General features: G+C 35.3%; 3 protein-coding genes and 1 non-coding gene across 6 annotated transcripts; 2 read left to right on the top strand and 2 right to left on the bottom strand.

Moving 5' to 3' along the window:
* The first annotated feature begins 8,454 nt into the window (after positions 1–8,454).
* On the top strand, positions 8,455–9,660 carry LOC132180505 (uncharacterized). Its single transcript, XM_059593365.2, has one exon. The coding sequence runs from the start codon at positions 8,455–8,457 to the stop codon at positions 9,658–9,660; it is 1,206 nt and encodes a 401-aa protein (XP_059449348.2).
* Positions 9,661–10,772: 1,112 nt separating this feature from the next.
* On the top strand, positions 10,773–10,988 carry LOC132183523 (small nucleolar RNA U3). The gene has a single exon (XR_009440481.2). It is a non-coding gene; the product is annotated as a small nucleolar RNA U3 (small nucleolar RNA).
* Positions 10,989–11,890: 902 nt separating this feature from the next.
* Positions 11,891–18,530, bottom strand: KIN11 (SNF1 kinase homolog 11). The gene is made up of 11 exons (XM_059594011.2): positions 18,345–18,530; positions 16,731–16,923; positions 16,178–16,362; positions 15,868–16,050; positions 15,612–15,743; positions 14,372–14,557; positions 14,037–14,126; positions 13,881–13,964; positions 13,362–13,502; positions 12,687–12,929; positions 11,891–12,415 (listed from the first exon to the last, which is right to left on the bottom strand). Exons 2-11 carry the CDS (start codon positions 16,918–16,920, stop codon positions 12,302–12,304), a joined length of 1,548 nt encoding a protein of 515 aa, XP_059449994.1. The 5' UTR covers positions 16,921–16,923; positions 18,345–18,530; the 3' UTR covers positions 11,891–12,301.
* A 2,498-nt stretch (positions 18,531–21,028) lies between these two features.
* Positions 21,029–25,093, bottom strand: LOC132183359 (transmembrane protein (DUF872)). Of its 3 annotated transcripts, none has more exons than XM_059596790.2 (4): positions 24,974–25,093; positions 22,946–23,019; positions 22,492–22,815; positions 21,029–21,243 (listed from the first exon to the last, which is right to left on the bottom strand). In XM_059596790.2, exons 3-4 carry the CDS (start codon positions 22,763–22,765, stop codon positions 21,164–21,166), a joined length of 354 nt encoding a protein of 117 aa, XP_059452773.1. In that variant the 5' UTR covers positions 22,766–22,815; positions 22,946–23,019; positions 24,974–25,093; the 3' UTR covers positions 21,029–21,163. The 3 variants fall into 3 exon arrangements, with proteins under 3 accessions (XP_059452773.1, XP_059452770.1, XP_059452769.1); XM_059596787.2 differs by lacking the exon at positions 22,946–23,019 and adding an exon at positions 24,466–24,557 and having other exon boundaries at positions 22,492–22,818; positions 24,974–25,092; XM_059596786.2 differs by lacking the exon at positions 22,946–23,019 and having other exon boundaries at positions 24,974–25,091.
* Positions 25,094–26,237: the final 1,144 nt, after the last annotated feature.

Below are 26,237 nucleotides of genomic sequence, written 5' to 3'. Positions count from 1 at the left end.
TCTAGTATCATATATAGGGAACACCCCATGCGACATGATAAAAAAATAAAATTCTAGCATGATGTTGTGAGGAACAATTCACTTCAATTGGCATATCCCTGGATGCTAAATTAACAGAAGTTGGAAATAAAAATTGAAGAAATAAAAGGGAAACTACAAGTGATGAAGCACCCTGGAGATGATGATGATACAACAGAAGGAGATAAAAGAAATGGATGATGTATTGCAATAAAGAGTTGATTATCTAAATTATATGGAAGAAATGTTCTTATTACGACAAAACGACATTGTTTTGAAAAATAATTAGCGGTACTTTTAATAATTATGCTGCTAAATTATTAAAGCTCTAGCAAACTCCCACAATAATACTTTGTTTTAACCTCACATTTGGCTTTTTGACAAAGCATTGACAAATTTATCGAGTTAAATTTTACTAATTTGCTGATAATTTATCAGCACTTAAGACAAAGCGCCAATAAATATTAAACATATCCGATATTTTAGTTTTAACAGCACAAAATGCAGGCATTCTATACAAACACCAGTAAAAAAAAATAAATAAAAAATAAAAATTTTTAAAAAAAATTTAAAAAAAGAAGAAGTATACTGGCATTTAACCCTCTTTTTAGTAGTAATTACTCGATCTCGCAAGTATATTGGCACTTAACCCCCATTTTAGTAGTAATTACTCGATCTCGCTTAACAATTCCATAGGCTCTAATATTTTTGTTGTATGCGGACGACAATAATTAGTGTTCGTGCTGTAAAAGCAGTTTTGTGCGTTTTATTTTTTAAAATATCAACCTTGTGTGTAGCACTTTAGTCCCATAATAATTGATTATTTTAAGGTTATAGTGCAGATGTGAGTAATGTTTTTTTTCTACATCATTATCCTAAGTATATGCTTTAATAAAGTCATAAAAATATCACTTTTGTATATCTTCACTGTCGGTGATCACATATGTAAAGCTTCCATAATGCAGTATTACGCAAGAGGCGTGACGATGGAAAGCCTGTGAAATGGGTCCCTTGCCACTTGCCATGAATGATCCTTCAACCTTCCTTCTTAGTTCTTATCATTAAGCTTTCTGTTTCAGGCCATGGATTCCAAAAGCACTGGCGTCATTTCACACTTTCAAGGCTTTTTGCTTTATTACGTAGCTCTATTCTAACAACTAATTTGTTTGTCTTATTTCATGGAGCCCGACAGCATCAACTTTTATTCATTTATAAATTATATAGCTAGATCATGCATGATTCGATGGTGGCCAACTTTGAGACTTGGAGTCAATTTTTAGTAATAAAGATCTACATTAATGCACATGGTTAATTTGATAATTAATTCTTTTCATTAATTAATTGTATCAGTAGCTAGGTAAATCGATCTATATGTTCATTTCTTAAAGAGCTAGCTTATAATCCCAACAAAATCAAGATTGGTAAAAGACTTTACTGTTTAATTATTATGTTGATGGACACCGATCGAGCTTTCCTTTTTATTTTCTTTTTACTAATTTAATTACACCTCCCCAATGCATGGATGTTGAAAAAAAGTATGAGAGAAATCTTGCCATGCATTGTCATCACACAGCCATATTGGAGATTACATGGGTTTTGATAATTAGTCTATACATATACTCTATTACTTTGTCTGCTTTATTCATTTATATACTATATTACATAATTAGTCACTAATTAATTAATCTTGGACATAACTTTCTCGTTTTTATTTTTCGTTCTATAACTTTGAGACTTGGAGTCAACTTTAAATAATTAATATTTTCTATCTATTTTAAATTATTGTCAAAAGTGAGATATGGTATCTTTTGCTTTTCATTCCACTCAAACATGGCCTGTTTTCTAATCGATGATGGGTATATAAATAATATTACCAAATTACCAAAAACCCCATCCACTTGAATCGACTATAAATAGGAGTATAGGAGGCAAATGGTTAACACAATATTCCATACACCCAACATGAAGATCATTCTTTTCGTTTGCGTTCTCTTGGCTTCCATTCTCTTCTCGCCCTCTTCAATTCTCGCTCGAGAATTGGCCCAAAGTGGTGAGACCATAAATTTCCAATTTTTTTTCATCAGTCTCCACCATGCATGCATGTGTCTCTAAGCAATTCAATTAAAGCCATTCTATATATATATAAGAAATTGTTTTATATTTTATCAACACTAAAAGTATACTAATTTTATTTTTTATGTATTGATTTGATTTTATATTTTAAGATGCAGGTGGTTCTACAGGCGGAAGTACTGGGAATCACAACAAGCCAGCGTGTGGTACTCCTGGCACCCCAACCTACAATGGTTGCGTAAAGAAACAGAACCCCAACAAAAAGTGTGTTCCCTCTGCATACAACCGTTGCGGCCCACAGAAAGACCCATGAATAAGTCATAATGTTGTGTAATGAAAGTATGATGATCAATTAAACAGTATGTATGCTATATATATATAAGTTGTGTACGTGTGAATAAAAAGAGCTTACTACTCTTTGCTCGGTTTGTAGCAAATTTGAGTTGCAGGAATTATTTGTGATTTATATAATAACAATTAAACAAACTATCTTTGAAACTATATATTATAAAATGAAATGATCAGGTAAATAATGAATGGGTTAAAAAACCCATGTGACTCTTATATATAGATCGAGAAGGAACTTTTTTATTCATTTTCTTTTTTAAAAAAAAAAAAAAAATTGAACCATTATATCTTTAAGAGTCCACGTGAATAAAGGTCTAACTTTACAGATATAATAATTAATATTTTTTTTTAAAAAAAAAAAAAAAAAAAAAAAAGATAAATAAGAAATAAATGAAAGAATATAAAATAACACTTCCCTTTATTTTTAGTACGTCGGTCAATGGAGTAGGTAAAAAAGTCTTTACTGATTTTATCACGTCACAACATCAATAAGCTCAAAATTTCGTATAGAAGAGTACTAGAAGAGGGGTATAGTACCATGTTTGAATTGAGATAAAATTCCAAACCCAAAGTAGACGGAACATGTTAGTCAAGTCATGCGTACGTAGATGCTTAGAAAGTCCTCATGAGTGGTACGTATCATCAAATCACAACGTTAAATAAATACAAGGACTCTTAAAACCGACTTAATAAGTTGAAATACAAATTGATGCCTCTAATTTGACAAATATTAATTAGAAAAAGTATAAGAAATTATGGATTTAGAACAATTATTACCCATAAAAACAAAAGAAATCAATTTAAACCAGTGAATTTCGCTTTATAAGGCACTAGTCGATTGAACTATCCATTCAAAATTTGTCATTAGTGTGAATGTATATATATATATATATATATATATATATATATATATACATATATTTCTTCTCAATAAGGAAACAAGTGAAGTTTGCATAGCTTCACAATGATAGATCCAACGTATACATATATGCTTTAATAAAGTAAGTCAACATCACTTTTGCATATCTAAATTATCTAATATCTTCACTGTGATTGGTGGATTTATTTATTTATTTATTTCTACTCAAACATGGAAACTGGGGAAAGGAAAATTACAAATTAAGGATGGCATCTTTGCCGCTCCTAAAAATCAAAGAGGAAAGAAAAGAGGAAGATGTGCGAATACTTTTCAAATACAAGATAGCTAGTTCTAACACAAGCTAGTGAAATGCCATTGATTTTTTTTTTTTTTTAAAAAAAAAGACTTTGGAATTAGTTGATTTTTCGAGCTGAGAGGATTTCATACCCAAAGGTGCATTTATAGTTGGGTTTTGAATAGTTAGATGCTTGATTTGTTATAATGAGCCTTTAATTTTTTTCAACTATTTATCTTGATATCTTCCATGGAATATGGTTGCTTGAAATTTTTTAGTGTCCCTATAAGCTTTGAAGTGGTAACTTTGACTCAAAACACTCCGTTTTTTGTTTGCCTTTTGTGTGGGGTTCAGAACAAGCTGTGGTAATTAGAGTAACAGCTGATCGATGAGCCTTCTATAATTGCAGATTCCTTGGGTGGCGGGTATATGCATTGCGTCATTCTCGGTTATTTTGTGGGTTAACTACTTTACAGAGCATTTTCTTGAGATGTTAGATTAATGCTAACAACTTTTCAATTCCATGAACAATTTAGTTTACATCATGCAATTTCTTAAATCAACCAACTAATTGGTGGATGATATATACAACTTCTATGCTTTCTGGCAATGAATAAATCGTTTTACTATAAATAATCAAGAATGCTCTTTGTAGCCAATAGCACTGCTCTCTTGGAGCATTGTCATATCCACTGCAAAGCATAACTGCACAAAGCACTGAAAGCAGGAAATCTTCTCATGAGTCAGTAAAACATCTTAGTTTCTGACCCAAATACTTTGAATTGATAAGTTATATTTGGGGCATCATGATGCGGTCGTCTTTTCTCTAGAGTTCCCACCAATTATTGCCCACGTCTATACTCCAAACCCCAGACCTCATAATCATCAATAGCTATTATTCCCGTTCGAAAAGAATAGTTATTCCTATGTGGAATGGATTAGTCTTAAGAATAGCTATTATATTTCAGGAGTTTATTCTACGAACCAAACGAAGTAGGAGTAGACGAAGGCCACCTGCACCCCTCCGAAACAATAACCCACAAAACTACAAGAAGCAGCCGATGTGTTTTCCTGAAGACGTGTACAGACGTTGCCACCTGAAGGCCCATGAATAAGTCATAATGTTGTGTAATCAAAATAATGAATTACATAGTATGCTATAACTAGTGGAAGCCCATGATAGTGAAAAACTAAAATTAATTTGGGCTTCGTCTCTCAGAGCAAATGTATTTGGGCTTGGGCTCTCTGAGCAAATGTACGGGGAAGCCCATGATTGTGAAAAACTAAATTCGTTTCGAACCCACCTCGTCGGCTAAGCCCCATCTTTATCTTGATCACATTCCAATACATATCAACATCCTAAACTCATTTTCCCCACTTTTTTTTATTATTATTATTTTTTTAAAAAAATAAATATTTTTTTTTGAAGTTTTTTTAATTATTTTAATATTTTTAGTTTTTTTCCTTATTATTTTTTTTATTTATAATTTTTAACATTAGACATTGTCATATGTCAATTTTTTATTGGATTGACGTGAACTTCCATCAATTTAATAGACAGATTTTGGACAAAAGTACTATTTTCGTTTTTAGCTATAAGCGAGGTAGCATCTACAAATTACAATATAAATTAAAACTTGAGTAAATTAAATAAACTTGTTAAACCGCACGAGATAACGAGCATTTAACTCTAATTAAAAAATAAATAAATAAATACAGAATTGATTGATTCAAATTCTCTTATGATCTCTTGGACAGGCAGCATATGCTTAATTGTAACTTAACTTGAAAGCCATGTTTCCAGGGAAACATGCCTGCACAGGGAATTATACACTGGATCATCCATTATTATTATATGTACAGCTTGAAAGTTGGAGACATTTGATTTGTTCCTGGACATCCACGTGGAGTAACAAGAACACTGATTGACATCTTCAGGTGCTCTTGGCACATGCATGAAGATAATTAATGGCTAATACATGATTTTCTCCAACTGTTTTTTCCTTAATATAGACTATATAGTTGGAAGAACAAAGGCATTACAAATGGCAGCCCAAGCTAGAGTATGGCGTACCAAGTCTTTGCTTGCTTGACTTTTGAGACCAAATTGATATATATTATGAAGAAAGAGCTGCTTAACAACCCATCCCCATTTGTCCATCTTTTGCTACATGTTTACAGAGGTTGTAGTAGTATTTATTATTGATTATGTTTGAGGAGTTTCATTAACAAAATCATAAAGCTTGCGTGTTGGTTAAATTCAAGGGGACAATAAAGACCGACATAAGGAAAAATTATCAGCATTTGGACTTACTTAATCTCTTCTCCTTCTTTTTATTTTTTATTTTTTATTTATTTTTATAACAGAAAATTTCTCTATGGGGGGTTCATTTCGTATACTTATTCTTGTTGATTAAACTTTGAACCCGTGTAAAGCACACCCTCTATACAGATTGAGTAAGACTCTGACTTTGTCGACGGGCGTAATCACAAAAAATTGTTTGCACCCGTAAAAATTCAAACCGTAGATCCGATAATTAAGAATGCCACCAACCGCTTAGAATTTACTTGGTCTCTTCTTTTGTTATGGAAGTACGCGGTACATTCTCTATGAGAAATTCCTCTTCGTTTTCCCTTTGTCTCTGACTGCATGTTGTTTTCCTGTCTTGCTTGATGCTAAGACTATGTCAACTGTACTAGAGAAAGGAAAGAGATGGCATCACTGAGAAAGGAAAAAATATGCAGAAGAGAATTATGTAGTTTAAGGAGAAGCTTTTTTGAGGCTATAGAAAACTCGTTACCATATCGTATTAAATTATCATTTATCTAAGATAAAATCAAAAGTTACCCGGGTAACTTTTAATCAAAGTAGGTAAATATATTTTTGCTGATATATATATATATATATATATATATATATATATAGAGAGAGAGAGAGAGAGAGAGAGAGAGAACAATATTAAAAAGAACAGAAAAAATGATCTCTCACTCCTATGATTGACAAGTGTGTCAAATTGGGCGAGTTAACCAATGAATTCTTGTAATGTGCTTGTTGCATAGTATATAAGCAATTACAATATTAAACAAGCAGATAGAAAATAGGAGTTAGTCCAAGAATGTCATTATCTCAGCTTGCTGGATCAAGATTAGAATACAAGCATATATACAAAAAGAAATAAGATAACATAATATTAATTGTTGTTGAAAATATCAGAATAAGAATATTGAAAAAGGGGTGTTCTATAATATTTCTTCTTTTGTCTGCTTTTAGGGTTTTGGACAGGCATATTGTGGTGGGGCTTTGGAGATATCGTTTTCCTTGACTTCAATTATAATAACAAAGGCAAAATGATAGCGGCCTCTCTTGTTTAATTAGGAATATTATTGATCAGCTTCGTTGGGCTTGAAAATGACCAGGAATATTAAATTTCCTTGCATATTGAAGGAGAAACAGTTTTCACCATCTCTTTGATCCTTAATTTATCTGCTACAAATTTACATGTATCTTAAAGTACATAATTATTGCTGATTGTCTTCATGGCTGCCTCTTTTTCTATGTCTCATTGAAGACGTACAATGAATATGAAAATGAAACCCGATTGATATAAAACAAATCGATCGATATCTTAAATTTAGGGGTGACAATTTGGGTTCATAAGCCGAGTTTTCTGTCGTGTCGAGTTATAGATAGACAACTATATGGGTCGACACGAATATGACCCGTTAAACTAATCATACAAAACCCTTCAACCCTTATCCAAATACGCAGTTAAGTGTTAAAACCAATAGATGGGGCAATGGATCATTTATGATTTCTTTATAGTTACCAAGCTAGGCATCTAAGGTGGTGCAGTGGTGCGTATTTTTTGGGTTCTTAGACTCTCTGAAATATCTGCTCTTGTAAAATGCCGTTGAATTTGTATTTTCTTTGTGGCTATGTCGATGATAGCCAATGAGAAGAAGACAATATTCCACTTGTGAATAACCCATCCCTGACGCTGCTGAGAAGGTATCAGAAATTACATTCTTTTCATGTTAACATATGTATGATTTTAACAGCAAAGTGCAAATAGGCTAATTGTGTAGATTAATAATATCAGAGGCCTTTACCAGAATGTGACAGCCAAGTGAAAATATAATGCACTACTAGCAGTGTTTCAATTTGATAGGAAATATATTTGAAAATTTCACTTCATGGCAGCTTCTGAGTAACACTTAACCGACATGATGTTGGGTTTTTAGGGTCCTATTGGTTTAATTTACTGTTTTATAATGCAATTATCTGCAAACAGTGACAGGAAAAGGTGCCATTTGCTCCTAATATTGTACTCTCTTTTCCAAGAGTGACGACTATTATGGTATTCTAGTCTCCTTGATGATAAGGATAGGTTAATGACTTGTTAGAATAGATTATTTACATTGAATAAATCATAATGGCATAATCAAATAGATTAAGAAGAGAAGTGTGTTTAATGACCCATTCAGGCTTATATTTCCAAGCTAAAAAATAATGAATTCTTAAAATAGTATCATGGGAGAGAACTCTAGGTAATAGGTATCCCTTTGGCTGGGTCAAAGCAAAATTCTCTAAATTGCATCAATTAAATGGCCTGTTTTATAGTTCATTGTTAAAGAGAAGCCTCCATATGGTTCGATATGAAGCCAATATTAAAAACAAACAAATAAACAAGAACAAGCAGCAGGACCCTTTCAGCTGATCACCACACTCATTTGGCAGGATCTTCCACTGCCTTCATATAAATGCATGATCAGATCAACACAAACATTTCACCAGCTAAAGAATATCCTCCACAAGCTCCCCAAGCATAGAGAAAAGAGATAAAGAAACAGCAAAGTATTTATGGCTAGGAAGAGAAAGGCTGGAGAGGCAGTGGAAGACAAAAGTTCTAGTGAGGAAACCATGGCTTGGGATCACATGGTGAAGGAAGCTGCGGCATCAGCGGCTCTAGGAGGGCCGGTAAGAGCCCGAAAGCGATTTGTTGGTGTCCGGCAAAGGCCGTCCGGTCGATGGGTGGCTGAGATTAAGGACACCATACAAAAGATAAGAGTGTGGTTAGGCACTTTTGATACAGCAGAGGAGGCAGCCAGAGCCTATGATGAGGCTGCTTGCTTGCTTCGTGGTGCCAACACTCGGACAAACTTCTGGCCTTGTTCCTCATCTTCATCTTCATCCCCAGCTCTTCCCTCAAAGATCACTAACCTCCTTCTCCAAAGGCTCAAAGCAAGAAACAGCACTTGTACTGCTTCATCCAATTCTTCCTTGCCCATTGGCCAGCAAGAAAAGCTACAAGCAGAACTATACAGAGAAGAAGTAACAGATTTCTCAGGTACCTCATTCACAGATTACCTTAACGACTCTGAAGATTACACCAACTGCAACAACATTGTACCTAGTACTAGTGCAACTGCTAGTTATGAGTATATGACCACAAATTTTGAATCCTTTTTGACTGAAAAAGAAGACTCTGGAGGCAGAGAAATCAACTTCGACTATAACTGGAGTACTAGTGTAGCACAAACTTGTAGTGGAGATGGTAATTTTGGAGGGCAAGGAGAAGAAGATGGAGAACAAGCAGGCACTGATATTGGAACTCAGGATTTCCAATTTTTGGATGCTGTTGGAACCTGTTTCTATTCACCCTTTGAGATTGCTGAAGAGATTGAGGAGCCGGTGGAGCCAGAGAACTACACTGATGAGCCATCAATGCTTAGAGCAGCCATGAAGAGGATGAAATATGAAAGGAAGTTCTCAGCTTCTCTCTATGCCTTCAATGGAATACCCGAGTGCTTAAAGCGGCAGCTCATATCCGGAAATGTGAAAGGAAGGGGAATGTCTGACCAATTAAGTAATCTACAAAAGGCATGTAACAACAGCAAAGCAGAGAAGAATGCAGAAGAAGAATATGTGGAAATGATGAGAGAAAGGGAGGAGGGAAACCAGCAAAGTTCAGTTCAAATGGGGTCTTCTTCCTCTTCTTCAAGCAACGATGGTGAATTGTCACTTTGGAGCTCATTGGATCTTCCACCCATCTGCTTTGTTAACTAATTAATAGAGGGTCTTCAGTTCATAAGATTTCATTCTCTAATTAACAAGTGAAAATCTACACTCACATTTATTTTAGGCAATGGATGTTCTTTTCATGTATCTCTAGGAAACAATGAAATGTAATGCAAACTTTTAGCCGATACGATGAAGTAATGCGTAATTTCTTTTTCTTGTCATGCTTATTAGCGATCACAAATACAGAATGTTTTCATTTGGCTTGCAAGTCTTTGATGTTAAATTCACAGAAAGAGAGCTGCAAATATACTTTTTCTTTCTTTTTTCAATGCGAGCACTAGTTGTGGCCCATCAGCTTTCTCACAAACAAAATTTTGCATAACATGAGATATCGAAGAATGGATTGACAAATACCATCCCTTCATGTTTACGGTTAGGGCTGTAAATAAACAACCCACTCAAAACTCTCTTCAGCAATGAAGCTAAAGAACACTGACACTATACAAGTATCAACCACATCCTATACCAACCCAATCAAGACAAAAACAGCAAAACAAAACTAACTCAAAATTTTAGCATCTATACCCCACTCACAGCAAAGAATCTTATTCCCAGTGGTACATCGAAACTTACATTTATAAATAATACGCCGTTTAACAACTCAAATAAATTCTTTGAATCACTTGTTCTTCTGTGATTAGATTATGAGTTATCTTTTGAATCACTAGTTATCCAAAAATATTATTGCCAACCCGAAATGACCCATTTGCACTAGAACAGTTTGCTTGAGCTCATTGTCGTCTTTAACATAGCTCCATACAAATGGGTCATTCTGGGTCGCTAGTTCATTTATTTATGAAGGTTGTTCAATCTTTTTCTATTACTCTAATTATAATTCTTAAACATTATTAAATTTCTATTCCATTTATCTTTTTAGAATAAATACTGATTTAATAAGTGTGAAAATCTTCTTATATAACATGATCGAGTGAATAAGTAGTCCAACAATAATACTATTGAGATGAGCTATGCGATATGCGCGTAAACCTATGGTTAAATGACGAAAGTAACCAAGCGCACTAGTCATTAGTGTCCCACATTGAAAACTTACGAAATAGAAGAACTGTTTATCTAGCGCTCTTGCTGCCTACAAGGTTACGACCTCACTTGAACAGGATCTGTTCTATAGGCTCGTACCTCTGTATCCTTGAGTTCTAAGGAGACAGGAACCTAAGTCTTCATGGTTGATGAACCATGGCCGTGCGATCAGAGCGTGAGTGACAGCGTTGTGGCCTTCAGGCCATTAATGCAGTAGAGGATCGTTCTCAGCCAATGATTGTGGCTGGGATGGTCGCACCGCTGTCTGACAGACTTCACTTCTTTTGAAATTGTGTTGATTCCTTTTTCCTTCTGCAAATTTCTCGTTGATATCAAAAGAAAAGTTTCTTCCAGTGACCGAATATGACAAGTGTGTAGCCCAGGATGTAAAACCTTTCCCCTGCCTTTTGGAATCCAAATTCCAATTGAATGAAGAGCAAAACAGAGGTTCCCTATATTCTTAACATTTTGTTCTTTGCTTTGAACAGAAGAAGCACCACAAAGGTCTCTGCCAACCCGGTTGAACAAAAAAATCATAGAATACTTGCAAAGAAGGTCGCGAACAAGCCAAATGCAGTTCCAAAGAAGTCAGCATCAGAAAATTACGTGACAGAAGAACAGTGGTTATGGTGATGGACAAAGCATGACGAATCTTTAGTAGCCTCTCCGCCCTTTTTGTATAGAAATGGCCTGCTATTTCATGTTTTTTGGCTATAAAGCAACTTTGCTTGTATAATGTAAACACTCATGGACCATCCTCAAGGCCATTACTTTTTTCAGAACCGAAGAGTAGCCAGGCATTTTTTTCATTAATCCGCAGGAAAATAATCTTTAGACGAAGAAAGCAACAGAAATAGTTTCCATGAATGATCTTGTAGAAGATTGATGGGTAGTCATGAATGCAGAAATTGTTAAGTGACTTGGATTGATTATAGCTACAAGCGACATAAACTGAGCTGATCGCAATCACATATGTTAGTTCTATGATGTTCTGATCTTTCAATGCACCAAGACTGTAAATAGACCTTTTTTTTTTCTTTTTTTCTTTTTTCAATGCAAGTACTAGATGTGGCCCATCAGCTTTGGGTGAGAAATGAATAAGCTTATACGAACCAAACTTTTGCATGACCGGAGAACATTAGCAAATCTGTGTAAAGTGAAATGGAAGAGAGATAAGTGGTCTTTCAAAAACATCAGTTGCCAGGAATGGATCATCAATAGAACATGAAGATACATTTTACAATACAAGTATAAAAGTGAGTCCAAATATGATTCGGATTGGCTAAACATCAATGGCACGAATCGTGTATGAAGCATCTTCCACCGGAATGACAGGTTCTCCAACCAGGGCGCATAACATTTAAGGAAAATCCAAGGGAAAGGCAGCTTGAGCCAAAACCCGGATTATGAGCAAGCCCAGATTATGAGCGGGCCAATACCGGTAGTGAGAAGATTGGCTCGAACTACACCCGAAAAAAGACCGGGGTAAAAAAGGTACCAAACTGAAAGGCTAGTTTATATACATTGCAAATTTCTTATTCACAAGCATCGCTGGCAAATGTCTTCTTGTGAGCCTAGCCTTCTTGCTTCAGAGGACTCGGAGCTGTGCTAAGAAAGCAGCACAAAGATCCAAGAAGAGAATCTGCGGGCCATTGACCCTTTGGAGATCAAGCAAATACTTCTCCTCCCGAGTTTTGTAGAGCTGGTAAGACGAGAGCAGAAAATATATATATATATATATATCAGCACTACACTTGGGGGGAAATAGCTCTATGCAAATTGGATTCGTCTAAAATCATACTTGAGGTATAAGCAGAAAGGATAACAAAAACTGGTCCATTCAACTGCCTCTTTTATTATTTTTTGCTCTCTTTTTTAAGAAAAATGCTTGCTTGTACGGTATCCCATTCTCACGTATCCAAGCACAGAGAAATCACGATTATAGACAGGAACACTGCAGCAGAGCAAATTACCTGCACTTCAAACTTGACGACATTTGGGGAGTTGGTAACACCATCATTCTCAATGATGGTAGATTCATCGCCAAAGTAATGATTATTGTGCACAGGATTGTTCATCATGCCTTCATGCCGACCAGGAATGCCTGGTATCCACCGGCACTTCATGTTGTAATGCCCAATCTTCTTCCAACACACATTCAGTTCTTGCAGAGCTTTAAGGACTTCTGTCATTATTTCACGAGGATGAGCTCGGGACTGCCAAAATGAAGACAATAAATACATCAAAGAATAATATATAAGCACACATTTTTGTTTTATCAATGATCAGGAAAAACTATTCACTCTGCTACCACTATTTACTTGCAATGCAGTCGATTGGCTCAAATAATTTCCTAGACTTTTTAGGCCAGTAATGAATCCAAACAGATAATCCCAAACATTGAAACACATCATTGTCTCTCAAATGCAAGGCATTATTCGGATGGAAGAATTGACCTTTTTGACATGCCAAGCAATCAACTTCTATTGACCGGACTAACTGTATCAATGATACTACCCAAGAAGAAACCAAGAAGAAACTACTCACAGAGCTTAATAGCAAACTAAATAACAAAAGTAACAATATAAAACAGCATAGCGGGGCAATTTGAGTCATATTCCCACATAAAAAATAGCTTAAAAACTAACCTGAAGTCCAAGAGCCCATTTCCTCTCAACAGGAAACTGTGATCTCATGCCCATTCCTTGATACTCCATATATCCTGGAAGGCGGTGCCCAACAGGCAAAGCAACAGCCTCATTTTGATGCGTACGATTGAAACCACAATCCTAGCAAAATATATAAAACCAAGTAACATCTATACAATTCCTAATCAAATGGAAATATGTATAATAAAGAAAATATCTAACTACTAATCAACTAGATGTATACAACTTCCAAAACAGTATATACATTCAATAAATAGACATCCATGCCAATGAGAATATAACTAGTTAACAGTATAATGGTCTACTATTATCCCTGAGGCAGTTCAAAAAGGCAATCTACAAGGTTGGGCCCATTTCAAATGGAAATACATTCACAACAAACTCAGAGAACTGCCATCTGATAGACCACAGGAGGCTCAAAATAACTTTATCAAAGGAAAAAAAAATGCTAATGAACCCTTTATGATCATAGAGTAACTTAACAAAGAGCGGACTAACCATAGTCTCTTGGAACTCAGCTCCAAGATAGCCACTGGAAGGACGGAACCGGTTGTCCAATAACAAATAGTATGCAACAGTAGCCTGAAATAAGTTGCGAGAAATAAGACACCATTAGAAAATTAAAGGAAAATATTAGTCTGAAAACGTCCAAACCTTGTTTTGTATTCTGTTGCGAAGAGATTCAATCAGTTGGCTCCTGTCAAATCCCCTCTTAATCACTTCCTGTAGAATCTCCTCATCAATCTGCAAAGAAGTGTGTTGATAGCAGAATTAAATACCAAGCTTATAATAAAACAAATACCACACACAACATAACATGTATGTTTCCCAATTGTCAGAAAATTTTATAACACCACAAATGGATCAATAAAGTAAGCAATTTCCCAATCTACACAAAAAGAAGGCCATTTAGCAGGCTTTTGATTAAAAACAAAACTCTAAGTTATTATAACTCAAATCAAAACATGCAATCGAGTGAGTCTACAAACCTTTTTCGCTTGTTGCATTGTATCTGGTGGGGGCACAGCTAAATAACGTGGAAGATGAGCCTGAAACCATGGGTGCTGGCGAATCTCAGGAATGGTCATTCGCTTCATTGGGTCAACCACAAGCATCCTTGGGATCAAGTCTCTTGCACCAGATGATAAATGACTGGGAAGAGTGTATATCCCACCCTAAAGGACAAAATGACATCAGTTCAAAATACTGTGGATCCTTTAAAGCATGACTCTAATTTGGAAGAAAAGCACAGCACTGAGTCTGGACTTATCACTCAACCAGTGCACATGAAGTAAATCCCACAACAAAACAATAATACCAGTAAAGGCAAAGTTTCTAATCTTCTACATAAAATTGAATGAGGCTACTCTACATATCAGATTCACAGTCCTGTTTATGGTATATAGGTGACACAAAAGCTAATGTTCAGCATCAAATGCCAGTCGACTAACATTATAGTTCAGTTTTTTTTTTTTTTTTTCTTTATGTTGGGGAACCTCTCCAAGGCAGGGCCCTTCGGACCCACCCCTGCAGAGTAAACGCCGGTCTCGTGCACCGCACCCTCAGAAGTTTAACACCATGTTATCAGGCATTGGGTTCAACAATAATGGTTTAGAGCTATACTTTCTCTGATTAATTCATAAGAAATTTTATTAATAGAGACGAAGCATTCTGTACATAGGGTGCATAAAAAAGGCTATCTAAATCACTACAACCTACACTTCATGAGTTAAAAATAAAGATCAAGAACCATAGTTGAGACCATTAGCACCATTATACGTATGTTGAGTGCATAATGTTGATATACCACAAACATTAACATTCAAACCATTTGAAGCTAAATTGACCTTTGCTGATTAAATCCATTATCCACAAAGAAATGATAGAAAAACAAGAAAGGCCTAAATCAATACCTCTAAAAGTAAATTTCTCCCCTCAGGAAAAAAAAATACAGGCCAATAAAAGGAAACAGAAAAATCTTTAAAAACAAGTACAAATTGAAATACACGCTATGCAAGCAAGAACAGGTATTGTTAGCCAAATCAAAGCACACACTAAGCATGCCAAACTGAAATTAAGATCAAAGATAAAAAACTGAAAGAGGGAATTCCAAAGAGTGCATTAAAAAGCCCAATAATTTTCTAAAACAATATCTGCCATATAAAGCCACAAAAGCATTGCAGAATCAGCTGTTCTGACATTTGTTACTCATTATAAGTATAGAAATACCTTTATCTTCTTAAAAAGGTTGGGAATGTTTTCATCGTCAAAAGGAAGGGTGCCACAGAGAAGGGCATACAATATAACACCACAGCTCCAAACGTCCACTTCAGGACCAGCATACAACTTTCCAGAGATGACCTATTAAGAAATGACATAGATAGTAACCCCAGAAGTTGAAATCATAAAAAATAAAATAAAAAATAAAAAAGAACAAACATTAGTTAATTAATTTTACTAAAGAAAACTTGCCACAAATCCATACCTCTGGGGCAGCATAGTTCGGACTTCCACAACTTGTCTTCAGAAAATGACCATCACGCATTATATTGCTTAAACCAAAATCAGCAATCTTCACATTGCATTTGGAATCCAAAAGTAAATTCTCAGGCTTAAGGTCTCTATGAACCACCATATTCCGATGGCAGTACTCTACACCAGAGATTATCTGCACAAGGCATAGAGGTTAGCCTACTTTAACTTAATTGAGTAATGAACGATAGTCTAAATCTGAAATTTTTTTTTTTTTTTTTTTTTTGATAAGTAAAAATCTGAAAAATATTAGCCAACCCTACCTGCTGAAAAAAATTACGAGCTTCATCCTCCTGCAACCTACCCTTCTCCACAATGTAATCAAAGAGCTCTCCAGACTTCACATACTCCATGACAACATAGATGTCTGCTGGCGTGTCTACAACCTCATAAAGTCTTATTATATGAGGATGCATAAACAATCTCAATATTTTGATTTCTCTTCTCACTGCACCAATTTAAAGGGAAAAAATGAATGGAGAGACAAAAAAAATAAAAAATAAAAAAGAATAAATAATCCTTGTATTCATACATGCAAGAGTTAAAGTAACTACAACCATGGAGAAAAACAACTGCAAATCTTGACCTCAGAATAAGTATATAACGCTTACTTTTTCAAATTTCAGACAGTCTCCATTAATCCAGAAAGTTAATTATAAGTTAAAAGTATTTAGGGTAAGTAATAGAAATATGATTATGATTCAATATAATGAATATCCAAGATTATGGAGACAGATTCATTTGAAAGAACAGATGATCCAATACAATCGTGTACATACAGACAGAACAGAGTATCTCAAAGGAAATAATACAAACCTTTTTCTTCCATTTCCATGTTCTTTATTTTCCGACGGTTAAGGATCTTTACAGCAACTTTATGACCAGTCAAGATATGCTCCGCGATTTTCACCTTTCCAAAGGAACCAATACCAAGTGTTTTTCCAAGCTTATAATTTTGTAAAAACACATCCAGACCATTGCCGCCTAGCCCATTTGGGCCATCCATTTCCTATTTAATAGACATGGGTAAAAAATAAGACAACTCAAAAGAGTATACACATGCACACTCACGCAGAGAAAAAGAATTGACATTATAAGTAACAAACTTTTCTAGCAAAGGCATCCGAAGAAAGGCCACCAGTGGATACACCTCCCAATGTACCACAACAAGCACAAGTGTACACAAACAGTCAACATAATAAAGCAAAGTCCAGATTTCAGAAGGATCCATCCAACCACAAGGTATGGAAATCTCTAACAGCATTCTTAGCCTCTCTTGGTTATAAGCACTTCACCAAGAAGTTCTCCTCTAAAATAGTTTATTGTTATGACCAACCTTCAGATTAGAAAATATGTATAGCAAAAACAACACATCATAGGGTAAATATATAAAACATTGGGGATTTTGATCACTGACCGATTTTAGGTTGTCTGTGATAGTAATCCAACAGAAGAAAACAAGAAAATTAAAACCTGATAACTGTTTATATTGAGCAAAATTTGTATAGTTAGCTGTTGTGTGAGTGCTTCACGAATAATTCCAACATAGATACCATGACAACAGATTACATATCAAATCACAGCTACCAAAAAACCGGCTTCCTAGCATTCTGCTGCCATAGTTGTGAAACAAAACTCAATCAAAAACAACTAGAAACCATGCAGAACACAGTTTTTCAACATCTTATTTTACTGAGCCAAATTACACTATGTTTTCAACCATACGCTATTAAAGCCTCATCCTAAAACCCATCAAGAAGAATGCAGAGAAAAGCTCCGGAAAATCTGTTGATTTCTATGCCTAATCGGATAACGGACCACTGAACAAAACCCTAAATTGCCTAAATTCAAAAGCCCTCAGGAGAAAGAATAAAACTTGACCGCCCGACTTTAGAATCAGCTTTTTTCCTACCTTGAAACCCAACCCAACTTCTTAGAGACAGCAGTAAATCTCATAACTTTCTTCTTTATAATTTCACTACTCAAAACCACATCCTTCAACCTTTCACAATCTTTCAGAAACAAACCCAAACCAACTATAGTTGGAAAAGTAGATTTTAGCATTACTTTTCAATCAATCCATTCAACCATCCAAATACTAAAGATTCATTCGAACCTCAAACAAATGATTAACAAATCCATATTCAACCATCACTTGGTATAAGCAAAATTAACAAAAAAAACCAAAAAAAAAAAAAATCTTCGCGGAAAATGAACAGTAAGACAAACAAATCAGAGGGACAATAAAAATCAACCAATAACCCAATCAAGATTACACAAAATCCCCACAAACAAAAAAGAAAATCCACCAATCCAACACACTATCTACCTGAAACAGATCTGAGAATCCAAAACCAAAAGCCCAAACGAAAAATTGAAAAACAAGAAAATTGCAATACGACGATAATCGTTACCGAGCGAGGCACTAACCTGTTAGGCTACGTTTTCTTTATCACTCTCCCTCTCTCTCTCTCTCTCTCTCTCTCTCGCTATCGCTCGCTCGCGTTGGAGTTACGGAGTCGAAGATGACGAAATGTTCAGTCTCCTAAAAACAATAGGCTCTCTGAAATTACGTGCTTCTACTGAAGCTCTCAAGTGGGATTTTGTTGGATTTGTGGGGGTATATTGGGGAGTTTAAATAGCTCGGACGAATTTTTTTTGCGGAAATTTAATGCTTTGGGATTTGTGGAAAGTAATATTTAAAGGCATAAAAGGACGGAGTGGATGCTTTTGTTGTATTTTAACTGTATATGTATAAGTTTACAAAAAATGTAGATGTATATGGTGCTAAATACGGTCCGTATTGTGGTTGAATTATGGTTTTTAATTCAACTGGTGTGTCACTGACACGTAAGGCTGCTCTAAAGGTTACCCAACTAAATAATTCCACCGTTTGGCATGCATGAACAGTCATTAACAGAATACTGGCGTGTATGAACAGTCATGCACGCCAGTATTCATATATTATATAATATTATTAAAATATTATATAAACAGTAAAAAAATAATAATAATAACAGAGCACTGGCGTGCATGACTGTTCATGCACGCCAGTGTTCTGTTAAACACTGCTCTATATAGGGCTGTAAACGAGCCAAGCTTAGGCGAGCTAGGGCTGTCCAAGCTCGACTCATTTAAAAATTTCACGAGCTCAAGCTCGAGCCGAGCTCATGCCAAGCTCTAAAATTTAAGCTTGGCTCGGCTCACCAAGAAAAATTCATTGTGCGAGCAGAGCTTGAGCTCGCCTAGTAGCCGAGTTGAGTCGGGCGAGCCAAGCCGAGCTTGCTCAACTAATGCAAACTTTTTTTTTTATTAAAAAAAAAAAACTTAAATGACTTATCTTCCCAATGAGACAAATTAAATTAAATTTAATAATAATAATATATTAGTAAAAACGTTTTACTTTCCAACCAACAAATTGAGGGCAACTTTGATAAAAAAAACCGTTTATTATATATACAAATTATCTAACATTTTATATATATATATATATTAACCAATTAGCTATCTTTATATGTATAACTATAAATAGTTATACTAAGAGCATTCCTAATGGAAGAGTCATCCCAATGGAAGAGTCAAATGTTACTTTTATCTAAAATGGTTCTTCAAATGTTTACAAAATCCCCTACATTGGATTAGCTAAAAGAAAATGTAAAATAGATATTTGATTGGAAGAGCTAAAAAAGAAGCTAAATGTAGCAGCACTTTTCAATTGAGCGATTTTATTTTTCATTATTTCTCTTACATGTTTTCTCTTTTTCCCAAATATTTTTCTACTTTTTCTCTGCATGTTCTATTTTTCCTAAAATTTTTCTTACTTTTAAAATTATTTTAATAAAATATATAGAAATATAACTAATCAGATGTAGAGACATTTAAAAATGGCTTGGCTAAACTAGATAAAAGTGAGTTTTGAGAAGCTATTTTACATAAAAATATGGCTCATCCATTGGGAATGCTCTTATATGACTAAATTATTAATATTTTAACTATATATATTTAGTATTTATGCTACATACTATATAAGCATAAATACTATTTATAATATATAAATTATTTAATAAGTTATATATATATACACGAGTCGCGCTAATAAGCAAGTCGAGCCCCTATCGAGTATGTTCACGAACTTTAAACGAGCGAGCCGAGTTTTATACGAGTATGTATCGTTTAACAATCGAGTATAGTTTCGTGTTCACGAACGACTCATTTAATAATCGAGTCGGGCACGAGCCGATCCCAAGCGAGTTCACGGGTAGGTTTGTTCGTTTACGGCCCTAGCTCCATAGAAGAAAGCTATCATGATTCCCTCAATGAAACAAGCTCTCCTTAATTTGACCCTATTTTAACTTTCTTTCTTTCTTTTACTTTTTTTTCTATTTAATATTGAGAAAGGTTTACAAGGCCTAAACATAAAATATGGTAGTAGAATAAATACAAACAAATAACATAATGTTTCTTTAATAGAAATTCAAGAAAATGGCCACCCTGAAAGACGGTTGTAGATGTGGATTATAGTAGAGCCTGCTTGCTACTGCAGTGGCAACAAGGCTAGTTCGAGACCGTGGTAGGATAGTTAACACCGTAAAAACCAAAATAAGATCCTTTGAAAATGAGCTTCGAACCGAAGTCTCACATAAAGAGTGTCTGACCACTTAAGCGGACTTCGATTTATTAGCTGGTGTTGAGGAGAGGCCCGGTGGCGACAGATAGTGCATTGGAGGTATGCGAATGAGTAGATGGATCTGAGTTTTAGAGACCCAGATTGCGCATGGGCTTCACCACTTGAGGGTGATGGATAGTGGAAAGAGGAGGAAGCTGGAAAGGAGCCAAGTGTATGGTGGCGAAGGCGGAGGAGCTGGATAACCAACTTGCAACAACAGAAAGAGGAAAGAAAGAAAACCAAAGAAAAATAAAGGAAAAAAAAAAGCTCATAAAACAGAAATGAAACCCATATAAAGGGAGGAGGGGGGAGGCTGAGAGATTGTCTCACTAAAACTAGAAGCTCAGACCATATATATTTTTACTTATCAGAACACGCCTTATGTTGTCTCCAAGATGCAAGATTCATATTTGCAGAATGAAACCAAAACGGCCTAAAAGAGAGGGAATTTGAAGAATAAGCATGTTGAAAATCAAAATCAAATTACATACGCATGTCGTTCTATACAACAGGTTTCTGTTTTTGTCACTACTCAAAATGGCATTCATACACCCCCATAAGGAACATTACAAAGATACGTGCACTAATAATCAGGAATGGAAGCGAAACGATATCCATTGATACCCCTCCATGCATAATATGCGACTCGGGTCTCGTAAAAGCCTGCAGCAACAAATCAAGATCAACATAAAGATGGTCAATAGATTAAGCTACTGAGAAATGTAATGGAGACTTTAGGAAAGTAACTCAGAAGAATCAGAAACATTGTTCATGCTTCATTATCGTGTAAAATGTGAATAAACAAAAGGGGCTTTAACCCTAAGATAATTTTGTAAAGGAAGACATGCGGAATGATCAAAACACAACTCAGTTGTAACATACCCTTCTCTGTCACAGGATGCGAACCAAATTGTGCAAGAAAGAGGAGTCAAATATTTCAATATAATTTACCAAAAAAAAAAGGTCCAAATTGTCAAAACTATGAGAAAAATATTCCATTTCTATGAGGCATTAATGGCTATGTAACTTGGTCGACCAAAAAGAAGCGAAGCACATGCTCTTGAAAAGAAGATTGCTTCAGGATGCCACAGATTCAGAGTCTACAAATGCATATAGGCAGTCACCCAAGTTGGCTTGAAAATGCTTCGAATGAAGTGCCAAATGATTTAAAGGGATTAGGGCCCCCAGCCATAGAACTAACAGCTACTTAAATTAAGTATTACTTGAAATACAATCGTGCCATACATGCAAACGGGGCAAGCATACAACAGACCACTGACAATGTCTCATTCCATGAGGGGGATAGACTCTTTACATCACTCAATAGAAATTGATAGCAAGGGAGAATAAGTTAAGGACTAATGCACAATAACATCACCAAGAGTTGCAACTTCACAAGCTGCAGTTAACACAATTGGCAGAGACTCCACTTTCTTAAAAAGCGTCGAATAATTGTGGAAAGAAAATCATATTTTGATGCAAACCATGAGAAGAAGTGTTTAAAAGATGCAATAATTAGCATTCTACACCACTAGTGTAAATCAAAACCACAAAGTATTCTTAAGTTCCCTCCATCCCCAGATATAAAACTTACAGATAAAGAAAATAATGCATTCGGTAGGTATTAGGCAAGCTCATCACAATTTTGTGCAAGGTTATTTTTTCTTCTATGCTTGCGTGAATTACATCAAAAAGGAAATATAATTTGGAATAAAGAATTTTACAGGGCATACATAGTTAACCCATCAAGCTGCAGAAACCATGAATTCTCACCATTTTTTATTATTATTATCTCTAATTTCTTTATTTTAATTGTGCATTATAGTCACGCTCCATGATCTACATAGAGCTTCCCATTAGCCATTTTGTTGTCACAAAAAACAAAGTAAAATGAAAAATGTTTTGACATACCTGGGAGGAAGGAGAGAACTCCTAGTGCCAAAAGGCCGTACGCTTGGGATCGCTCTCCTCCCATGTGACCAGTGAAGATGAAATATGAAAGAAAAAGAAGCAATAATCCGAGAGACAGGAGGAAAAGTGCAAGGACAATGGACTTCCATGGGATTTTGTCAAAGGATTTGGGTGTATAGTCAAACCGAGCGTCATATTGTCTTCTTGCAATACCATCATAATCATCTTCATCAGCAGGAAGAGGGCTGTAATGAACATTGCGTCTAGATGCCATATCAATCAAAATCAACTCTTAATCAATCCTAGGGACGCGTAAACAAACACCTGAACCATTCAAGTTCAAGAATCAAATCAAGATTATACACAAAATGAAGAAATAGAATGGCATAATCAACATATGAATAAATAAAAAGTGACAGCATAAAATCGGTAAAAAGGGGTAGCACAAACTAACACTTTCTTTCTCTCACAACTGCATAAAAGTCAAAATCAGTCACCCGCCCATTGGCATCAGAAAGCAATATAACCCTAGAAAAAAGTTTCAAATATTCATCTTTCAAATTCAATAAAAATAAGACAACTCAAAAGAGTATACACATGCACACTCACGCAGAGAAATAGAATTGACATTATAAGTAACAAACTTTTCTGGCAAAGGCATCCCAAGGAAAGGCCACCAGTGGATATACCTCCCACTGTACCACAACAAGCACAAGTGTATACATACAGTCAACATAATAAAGCAAAGTCCAGAGTTCAGAAGGATCCATCCAACCACAAGGTATGGAAATCTCTAACAGCATTCTTAGCCTCTCTTGGTTATAAGCACTTCACCAAGAAGTTCTCCTCTAAAATAGTTTGTTGTTATGACCAACCTTTAGATTAGAATATGTGTATAGCGAAAACAACACATCATAGGGTAAATATATAAAAAATTGGGGATTTTGATCACTGACCCATTTTGGGTTGTCTATGATAGTAATCCAACAGAAGAAAACAAGAAAATTAAAAACCTGATAACTGTTTATATTGAGCAAAATTTGTATAGTTAGCTGTTGTGTGAGTGCTTCAAGAATAATTCCAACATAGATACCATGACAACAGATTACATATCAAATCACAGCTACCAAAAAACCGACTTCCTAGCATTCTGCTGCCATAGTTGTGAAACAAAACTCAGCGAAAACAACTACAAACCAAGCAGAACACAGTTTTTCAACATCTTATTTTACCGAGCCAAATTACGCTATGTTTTCAACCATACGCTACTAAAGCCTCATACTAAAATCCATCAAGAAGAATGCAGAGAAAAGCTCCGGAAAATCTGTTGATTTATATGCCTAATCAGATAACGGACCACTGAACAAAACCCTAAATTGCCATAATTCAAAAGCCCTCGGGAGAAAGAATAAAACTTGATCGCCCGACTTTAGAATCAGCTTTTTTCCTACCTTGAAACCCAACCCAACTTCTTAGAGACAGCAGTAAATCTCATAACTTTCTTCTTTATAATTTCACTACTCAAAACCACATCTTTCAACCTTTCACAATCTTTCAGAAACAAACCAAACCAACCATAGTTGGAAAAGTAGATTTTAGCATTACTTTTCAATCAATCCATTCAACCATCCAAATGCTATAGATTCATTCGAACCTCAAACAAATGATTAACAAATCCATATTCAACCATCGCTTAGTATAAGCAAAATTAACAAAAACACCCCAAAAAAATCTTCGCGGAAAATGAACAGCAAGACAAACAAATCAGAGGGGCAATAAAAATCAACCAATAACCCAATCAAGATTACACAAAATCCCCACAAACAAAAAAGAAAACCCACCAATCCAACACACTATCTTGAAACACTACCTGAAACAGATCTGAGAATCTAAAACCAAAAGCCCAAACGAAAAATTGAAAAACAAGAAAATTGCAATACGACGATAATCGTTACCGAGCGAGGCACTGATCTGTTAGGCTACGTTTTCTTTATCCCTCGCGCTCTCTCTCTCTCTCTCTCTCGCGTTGGAGTTACGGAGTCGAAGATGACGAAATCTTCAGTCTCCTACAAACAATAGGCTCTCTGAAATTACGTGCTTTTACTGAAGCTCTCAGTTGGGATTTTGTAGGCAACCCAATACAGAGAGACTTCACCACCTTATCGTCAAACATGTCATACTAATGGACCTAAACAACATTTTCATCCAAACATACACGGATATGCATGTATTCATTCAAAAAACAGAACATTAACAGATTTCCAAGGCCTCATGAGCTGCGAAAACACATCTACATAATAGCTAACGAAAATTAACCATAACCCATTAACCAAAATCATCAAAAACACAAAAATTGAATCATCTTTAGAAGACATAGTTGTTAAAATCTTATATATACGTGTGTCTTTGTATGTATATGAAAATGGTAAAGACCCTCAGAGATGAGAGATTCATGGGAGCGATTGGGTACGGGAAGACTCACCGTAAAGAGTAGGCCACGGGGGATGAGCTTTACCGGTGGCAGAGGAGGATCAGAGTTCGAAACCGCAAAGCTTGGCGCACAGGGTTGGAACAATGTCGATGGGCAAGTCGTCTGTGACTTTTTGGTGATCACAGCGCTAATCCCAGCCGTTAATTTGGAAGTTTGAGCACGGTCCCACTGAAGAACACGTGTCGTCATCTTGGACTGGTCCAATTCGACGACTCTTGTAACGATAATCGCCCACCGTACGTGGGACGGTAGGCAAGGCCTTTACTTATTTATTTTTTCCCGGTTAATTCTAAGGTGCTGATATTTCGGCAAATATATAAAGGTAAATGAGAATAAATAAAATTACCCATACTTAAAATAATTAGTTATTATAAAAATGTGCTTAGAAATATTAGAAATTCAATTGATGTTAATGGAATTTATGACAGTAAGAACGATGTTGATGTTATGTATAAAATTCTTGTGTGTATGCATGACTAATTTTTATCATTATTTGTTAAAATAGAGTAGGATAAAAAAAAAAAATTTAAAAAAAAGGTGGAAATAAGTTCCTTCAATTCCGTTTATTAAATTAATATTTGTCCTTAACTCTTTTGAATTGTGAGGTACCATTAAAAATGTATATAAGAATCACATGAGAACAAATGTCAACTACATATTCTCACTATGCACCCATCTTTAATACTCTCAAGAAGAAATCTCTACATCAATAATAAATTATTGGTGAAAGTCCCTAAAACTCTAAAAAGCAAAGGGAGGAACAAAAATCTATAAAAATGAGAGAAGATCTCCTCATTAAGGTATACGCACATCATTTCTTCTACTTACCCTTTTATTTAGTTTTACTAACTTGGGTGTTAGAGTGTTTTTGATACGCTGGAACTTGTGACTTTCTGACAATTTATCCTTTATTTTGCAGTATCCATGTCACCGACTCGACTGTCTAGAAAAATGGCTTTAATAGCTTGTATTGTTAAATATTTAAAACCACTTGTAGTGCTTGATGGAGGCACCATTTTGGCATGAATGTGCTTCAACGGCAATATGATAAGACCACCATAATTTTATAAAGTTAATCCCAAAAAATCCACTAATGACCAAACAAAATGGTAGGATAAGACAGGTAATGAATGAGGCACGTCCCATGTCTATCTTTTCATCAGCACTCAGCACCAGTTGTGATCTGAGGCCATAATCTCACCTAAATCCACATGTAATTTATTAAAGCTGCGGAGCCGTAGGTTGGAGCAAATAC

This window comes from Corylus avellana, chromosome 5 (assembly GCF_965113065.1).
Source record: "Corylus avellana chromosome 5, dhCorAvel1.hap1.2, whole genome shotgun sequence".
In the NCBI taxonomy this organism is placed as follows: Eukaryota; Viridiplantae; Streptophyta; class Magnoliopsida; order Fagales; family Betulaceae; genus Corylus; species Corylus avellana.
Note: the sequence above shows the minus strand (reverse complement) of the source record. Positions and strands in the feature narration are given on the sequence as shown.

Coding starts and splice junctions, on each gene's coding strand:
- LOC132180505 (XM_059593365.2), top strand. CDS start 8,455: ATGGCTAGGAAGAGAAAGGCTGGAGAGGCAGTGGAAGACAAAAGTTCT.
- KIN11 (XM_059594011.2), bottom strand. CDS start 16,920: ATGGATGGCCCAAATGGGCTAGGCGGCAATGGTCTGGATGTGTTTTTA. Junction 13,965..14,036: donor GCAACAGAATACAAAACAAG/GTTTGGACGTTT, acceptor AACTTATTTCAG/GCTACTGTTGCATACTATTT. Junction 12,416..12,686: donor TCGTCAAGTTTGAAGTGCAG/GTAATTTGCTCT, acceptor TCGTCTTACCAG/CTCTACAAAACTCGGGAGGA.
- LOC132183359 (XM_059596790.2), bottom strand. CDS start 22,765: ATGGCATCTAGACGCAATGTTCATTACAGCCCTCTTCCTGCTGATGAA. Junction 21,244..22,491: donor AGTTCTCTCCTTCCTCCCAG/GTATGTCAAAAC, acceptor TTGTTGCTGCAG/GCTTTTACGAGACCCGAGTC.